We start from the raw sequence: 7,978 nt of genomic DNA, 5'->3' as shown, positions 1-7,978 counted from the left end.
AAACGGTGGCGCGAGAAGTGACATTTAGCCGGCTGCGGAGGAGAAGGACGCAGGATAAAAGCATCGATCGGCGTCAGGGAGGTTAGGTAGGAGCGAGAGAGAGAGAGAGAGAGAGAGAGAGAGAGAGAGAGAGAGAGAGAGAGAGAGAGAGAGAGAGAGAGAGAGAAGAAACAAATAGCAGAGAGGCAGGTAGGGCGTCGACGACTACCACGACGACGACGACGGCGACGTAGGTCGGTTCGCGGCGCATGGTCCCCGGCATCGTCACGGACCTCGTCATCGTGACGCGTCCTCCTCTTGGTGGATGTCGCGCCGGTTAGTCGTAACTCTCGTGGTGGACGTCCTCGTGAGCGTGCAATGCGGGCCGTAGGCAGGGAGGAGGGTAGGCAGGGGGGTATAGGAGGGCACGGAGGGCACACGGAACGGAGGAACGAGGTGGGGACCCGGCGAGAGGTCGGGAAGAGAGGCACCAATATCGAACCGGCGGCCGTGGTGCGCGGCCGGAGTGCATTCCGTGAGCGGTAGACGCGTATCGCACATCTAGACAGTCGTCGCGAACAGGCCGATATGAGCGTGCGTGTATCGTTCGTACGTGGTAACTAGACTGGGTACGTAACGATCGAGTTTAACGCACAACGCGTATCCGTGTGTGTCTGTGAGGAGAAATCGTGAGGGAGTCGCGCGTGGTGGCCACGGGGGCCGCGATAGGAGGAGGAGGAGGAAGAAAGAAGTGTCGTTGTTTAACGTTTTTTTCGGGTCTTGTCGGCGAGACGACGAGAAAGAGAAACGCAGCGGTTGCTGCCGATGTACATGGTGGTGGTTGTAGCAGGGTGTGGTGTACGGAGAACAGGTGTCCACGAGCGCAGCTCGACCGTGAAACGAGGAGAAGCCGGAAACGTAGTACGGAGCCGGTGCGAGTACGACAGAATGAATTTTCGGGCTGGCTAGCCCGGAGCGAAGACTCGCGCGAGCAACATCAGCGAGGGACGGCACGAGGTGAAACGCGGCAGCTACGAGCTGGCGGCGAATCATGTCGGAGACACCACCGAAGAGCGCGAGTCCTGCCGGCAGCCGGGCCAGCCCTGGCAGCCCGAGCACGCCACGTGGAGGTCGGCTCCGGGATAGAGTCAACTTTTTCGTGGAATTGTTCGAGGACAAGGAGGCAAGGCGGAATGCGGGTCAGTACAGATCGCCCACGAATCCTAGACCCGGTTCCAGGCCATCGTCTCGGCCGTCGTCCAGAGCTAGCGACTCGTCGTTCGAGGAGAGCTTCGAACGGTTGGTGGAGGAGGGCGAATTGAACGGTTCGAAGGTGGTGAAGTTCGAGAAGATCACGGTGCGGAAGAGCGTGAGAGAGATCGGGACCGGTGGCGTGTCGACCCGTGCTTCTCTCGCCGAATCGAGCAGGACGCCTAGCGAGGAACACGCCCTCGAGGACTCGGCCTACCAGAGTCACAGCCACGGTGCACCGAATTACGGGAGTAAGTCGAGCTCTGTCACGTCGTTCACGAGATTTCCATCGGAGGAGAGTTTGTCGCATAGGAGGGGCAGTAGCCCTCACCAGCATCTGGGTTTGGACGATCGAACGCCGTCCGAGTGGTACGCGGAATATCGCACCCAGAGCTTCCACAACGTCGCCACCAGGATCGAATATGTGCGCAGTAAGAGCGAGTACGATGCACATATCGCTGAGATTAAAGGTATTGTTTGTTTCCTCGATTTCTATTCTTCGTTCAACGTGATCTCGATTTAGGTGCAGAGGATAGCTCAGTGCACCTCAGGGTGTATTTGATTTTGCGATGCGATGCAATGTTGATTGTCGATATTTTTTAAACGAATTCCTTTAGGAAGATTTTAATGAGACTAGTAATTAAGGATATAAGGATATATTTTAAAATTTTTTTATCTTTCTAATAGAAAATTAATAAACGGAGTTGTTAAATTCTCTTTGATATTGATTTGCGTTCTAAGAGAATTTTATATTCATGAAATGGAATTATCGGAAATTGATCGATGTTGAGAGAAAATACCTACCACGCAAAGAAAATATTCTATTTAATACAAGTCAAAGAACATTTTTATTTTAAAATTTCTTTGCAAGTAAAAAATTTTATAAATTACTAAAGCAATTGAAAGAGGCGTCTAATGGATTTATGAAGTATACTTTATAATGAAATAGGCAATTTACAAGATCGTAGAATAATGATCGCTTATTTAATGATAAATGAAAATAAATTTTATATAACCTCGTGAATCATTTTTTCATTAGGAATTGTCATTGCGATTAATCGTTAATTCCTTTCACGCTATCGTTTCCAAGTTTTCTCTAGATAGATAGCATTCACGACTCGTTCTGATCCAATGGAAAAATAATTTCCACTCCCTTTCACGAACTCCACGAACCTCTGTCGCGACTAGAAAGATCCCTGACTTTGTTTAGCACACTGTAAATACCGGTCAATACCAGGCAAGATACATGTAACAGTAACAATAAGAGCATTTGTAAAATTCATCGTGAGAAGAAAATATCATCATTTTGCGATTTTTAAATTGTATACAGATATTATATAATTATGGACGGCTTATTATTTATTCTATTCTATTTCTCGATAAATTATCCTTTGTTATTGTCACAATTACTTCTCAACGAAATTTAAATATTCGAATAAGATTTATTTACACTTAAACAAGTTTCATCGTTATTCCTATAGTTAGACGCGACGGCTAATGTCCTCCGGCGATGATGATCGATCACTCGTTGGGGAAATTATAAAATTACGCGGTGACCTAGATCCACAATGGCGATTCATTACTCATCCATCTGAAAGAACCAACGCGACACGTCTAGATCCTGTTTGCTCTTTCTCATATTGACAAATCGTCTACGAAGCGTGCGCCACGAAATCGATTAATTCCCCTAGTCGACCAAATCTTTGTCATCGAGACACGTCGTTGAATATGCAAAGGACCAATCTAATCCAATCCTGATTTAAATCTTTGTCTCCAAAATACGTGTTTGAATATGTATACGACCAATCCATGTCTGATCCGTGTCTAATCCGTGACTAATTCTAACCTGAGTCAAGTTTAGATACATCTCTGAGTGTACGAGCAATTCTCATTCTTGTCCAATGCTAATTCAAATCAAATCTTGATCACGAAACTAGATTAACTCAAATCTTCGTTATCGAGAGATACATTTCTTGATATATTTTTTAACAGCTTTTTTTAAACGCGAAAATTTCATTCATGGTTCGCGTTCTGTAGTTAGCCACCTATACAATATCACTAAAATTTAATCAATCAACAAAATACATAGATCCAATTCCAATCGTTCAATTCTATTTTATTTCTACTTTTTCCTATCCTCAAACGAGGATAGGAAGTAGTAGTAGTAGTAGTCTCAAAGCTTCTTTCAGGAGTAACGAAGCAATGTGGACGAAGAACCCGGTTTCCTCTGCGATCAATAGTTATTCGCCGCTTGTTAAGTACCGTATTAGCAATTCCCTCATGGGGACCTCGTGGAACTTTTCTCAAGAGCGACACGCGTTCGCGAGCAACCGGATCAACGCCTACGAAACCGCAGAAAACGTGGAATGAAGATGCTTTCGAACAACTCGTTGTAACGAGAACGTGAAATAATCCACCAGAATTTGAATAAGGGAAGAAAATCATTAGATTTGTTTCAAATCTGAAACAAACGAATCCAAGAATTTGTAAGAAACGAACATAGCCGAAATAAATCATTTAAACATCGATGACACATTGAATAATGCCATCTTTTTCGTGGATTAATAACTTTAATTTAAAAAAAATTGATAATCATTATATATTACAAACCGAAAAATTGATTGTCAATGTAGCATTCATGGCCATTATCTCTGGTATATCGAAATATTTATTTGCCATGATCAAAAATGCGCTGATTAGAATATAGGGTGTCTCTTTACATAGTTATCTACGTAGTATTACGTTATAAAATTTCACGTATTTAGCGAATTTAGCCGAATGTTTGGTGTAGTATGCTCAATTATCCAAAGTGTCCAATTATAATTGCTTCGTAATTAGATTTTAAATTTTGTTATACGAAAAAATTTTTTTTAAATTCTTTCTTTTCTTTTAAGAAAGATCTTTTGTGTTATAAATATTGGTCTTGTATGGGTTAACGTGTTTTTGAGATTATGAGATAATCTTTGTTTTTGCTTGTAATATATGTATGTTTTAGTTTATCAGCTTAAATTATCGTAAACCAATTCTAGAGACTTTTGCTCTACGAACAAGTTTTATATATAAATATAAATTGATAATATAATTTTATGTCGAGTAAAGTACTTGGTTTGTGATTTATAATTTATATTTAATTTTACATGTTTATATTTGTTAAATTTCTTGTATAAAAGAATTTATTAACGATGATAAATTGTAAATTGGTCATTTTCAATAATAATATTAGTTCAATTGTATGCGTACGCGTACGTAACGAAGAAGACTTTGAATGATAAATGACCTTGAATGGTCTTTGAAGACCAATATATCATAGGTCAATGGATTTATCTTTCAATAACTTACACGTATTAAATAAAAATACATATGTAGTTCTATTCAAAGAACGAGAAATCATAATAATATCAAAAATAATGTAGTTCCACAACAAATTATTTTTGATATTCTGAAAAAATTAAAATAAATCTTTAATTTTCTACATAATTCATCAAATATTGCGTTAAATTTATTAGTTTTTATTTTCAAGATAATCATCGGAATTAAAATTTCGTAAATTAAAGTCGAGCAGACAGCTATGAAACTTGTAAAAAAGCAATTATTGGCTTTGAAAGAAAAAAGGAAAAAACTGGAGCAAAGTTGTCAGTAAAGTTTGAAAACGTGTTTCGACTGGATAAATGAGAAATTCGTAGACGTTTAAAACGAAAATATTTCAAATTTGACGAGCTTACATTTTGGCAACGATGAACGTTGGTCGCAGAATAGCCTCGATCGTCATTGGTCGATCGAAGAACAGGGGCAACGAACCATTGATCTAGTATCCACGAATAAATAAAACGAAGCTTGTTAGGTCAAGATAACGAGTAGAGGCTCGTAAACGGGGCACATTCAATAGCTATTCGATACCGAAACCGCAAACGTCTTACCATTTTTTAATATCCAGCTTCCAGACGGTGGCTCTCAAATCTCACCTTGATACTTTCTCTGGAGTTTGGTTTCTACTTTCGAATCGTGAGGTCAATGTTTGGTGGTTACCTATTAATTTTTCTTAATTTTTCTTTATCTTTAATTTTCTTTATCTTTATTATTCTTTATTTTTAAATCTTCTTCCTTAATTTTTTTTTAAAAGACTACTTCTAAAAATATTAATTATATTGTACAAATATAAAATGTTGAAAAATTATGTAAGATTCTTATTGAATAATTGGAATTAAAGTCAAAGTTGAAACTAAGTTTTCTTAAGACATTATTGAATAATGTCTAATAATATATATATCATAATTGTGATTTGGATTTTTTAAGGTCAGAGGTTAATGTTTCTGGCTAGGATCGTTTTTATGCCATTTGATGGATTTAATATATTCGTTGTATACAATATAAATTGATGTTGATATTTCGATAGTTGGAATGCAAATTAGAAATTTAAAAAATTGCAGAATTTTGAAAAGTAGTTTACAGTTTATAATTCATATGAATTTTTATTAAATATAAATTTAATAAGCATATATGAAAGTTATATATTGGCATATATAACACCATTGAAGGTAATGAAAATTCGATTCGAACGTATTAAAACAAGGTCTGTTCGTGTTCTGAATATCTTTTTGGTCTTTATATAAAAATTATGGACGAATAATGCAAAAATAACTTTCAAAAATAAAACTTTCAAGGTTTTACCTTCATCGACAGCTTCTAGAACGATTTTCCAATTTTCTCGAAGAAATTCACATGCTTCATCGAACGCACATAAGCATTTATAACTTACAGCAATTGAATTTTTATCAGCACACATATACGTATTGATATATACATACAGATATGTACATATAGGCTAAGGAAATACATTTTTCTCAACCTACTACAAACTCAATCAAGATCCAATATCAACCAATATTAATGAATAGCTAACACTGATCTAATATACAGAAAAAATTCCAAAAGACACATAGATTTAGAACTACGTAAAATTCAAAGAATCAAATATTCAAATATCTTTAAATATATTCCTTATATATATATACACATATATATTATGAAATTCTTTTAATGCAATCCATACATAGTTCGAAATAAATATCCTACATTTCATAACATTTCGAGTATCAACAATTCAACATTATCTGGAAATAATCTTCACAAGTTACCGGTTCGCACTTAAATCAATAAAACATGAATTACATCGAGCAGAAGCCAATAAAAATTATCGCATTCTTCTTCGAGGCCAATCTTCGTCTCAGAACAAAATCTTTCCCGTTGCGTGAATAAATATCGCCATACTTGATATCCAGCGGGGCGCTGTTCGTTTTAATTGAACTGGCTTGGGCTTGGAGGAAAGGAACCGAATCGTCGGCGGATAGATAACAAGAACAACGATCATGTTAAGAAACGAAACGGAGGCGAGAGAGCGAGGTCAAGGTCTCCTCCGGTTCTCCGGCCCCCCAAGTTAATTAAATCGTTGCGTCACCGCACGATGGTCAACTGATGGTCAACGCGACATCGGATATTCGTCAAATTCGACACGCGACCTTCTGATAATCGGCGTTTTGACTCGTTTGAAATTCATAGATGTCGTATAGTAATTCTGAATAAGATTTTGAAAAAAATCTTTCATCAGTAATATTGTGATGATAGAGGAGAATCGTTGATATAAATTAAAAAATGTTGTTTTCTTATAGAAAAGAAAAAATATTTTTTATTAATTTTTGGAATAATGAATGAAATTAATAGTAAAAAATGAAAGAAATTGTTTCTTTTTTTTTTCAATTATGAATTTTATATTATGTTCATATCATATTAAGATTTTTGGATAAAGTTCTTTGAAAAAAATTATATATATAAAATGAAGAATGAATTATTACGAACTTGTTTTCATATAAGTTTAGATAAATAGAATTTACAATGGAATAGTACTTTGTAAGATAATCAATTAATCACGAATTATCTATCAAGAAAGTAATACATGGACTTAGAATTAACGAAATCTATTATCGAGTTAAAAAATAAAAAGTACGATAAAAATGATCCGTGCTTCAACATTTTTTATAACTAAAATTAATTCTAAGTAAATATCATTATATCAAAATATCATTTGACGATAAAATAGATCAAGAGAACTGGATAACTAAAGCGACGTAAAGATTACAAGGTTTAATGGTGAAGAACAAAGTCGTTAGTTAAATTTAATGAAAAATGCAATCGTATGGAGAAAGAATGCTTCAGAATCTGAGAACGATCGAGTGTGGCAATGTATCACGTATAAAACGTAATGTGGTAACTCGTGCTAATAGTAAACGATGACGTTATTGGGCGTCAGTTCAAGGCTACGCTCCAAGCATACTCGTTTTGTCTGGAACCTTTTGCTACATCTTTCCTTCTCCAGCCTCATCGAATTCTGTATTTTTCCTCTCTCTTGATTATATTTCGACTAAATTTTATTTGATGATTTTTAAGATCATCCTTACGATTTTTCTCCTCTTTCTTTTGTCCTTCGATAAAAATGTAAATGGAATTTTGTAAATTTTTATTCTCCTATTATTCAAGTTTGTTTTTTTTTTATTATTTAATTATTTCGTTGAAATTGTTGCGTATTTATCAGTGATAAAAACTGATATTGAGAGTCATGTAATGGATATAATATTTATATCAATATTTGATCATAATCGATGCAATGATGATCAAACATAAAAGTTAATCGAGATACGATATCTTCCATCATCGTTTTTTATGATATAATTATATATATTTCTTTTAAAATTTT

General features: G+C 36.4%; 1 protein-coding gene across 4 annotated transcripts in view; it reads left to right on the top strand.

Moving 5' to 3' along the window:
- Positions 1–448: 448 nt before the first annotated feature.
- Msp300 (Muscle-specific protein 300 kDa) overlaps positions 449–7,978 on the top strand; it is a 109,096-nt gene continuing 101,566 nt past the window's right edge. For all 4 annotated transcript variants that reach the window (XM_086912316.1, XM_086912315.1, XM_086912314.1 and 1 more), the window contains exon 1: positions 449–1,700. In XM_086912316.1, the coding sequence (XP_086768442.1) occupies positions 1,031–1,700 (670 nt within the window). In that variant the 5' untranslated portion in view covers positions 449–1,030. The remainder of the gene's footprint in view (positions 1,701–7,978) is intronic.

The sequence above is a fragment of the Apis florea genome, unplaced genomic scaffold, assembly GCF_048593485.1.
Source record: "Apis florea isolate Af1SG1 unplaced genomic scaffold, ASM4859348v1 contig_3375_pilon, whole genome shotgun sequence".
NCBI classification, from domain to species: domain Eukaryota; kingdom Metazoa; phylum Arthropoda; class Insecta; order Hymenoptera; family Apidae; genus Apis; species Apis florea.
This window is presented reverse-complemented; position numbering and strand designations above follow the sequence as displayed.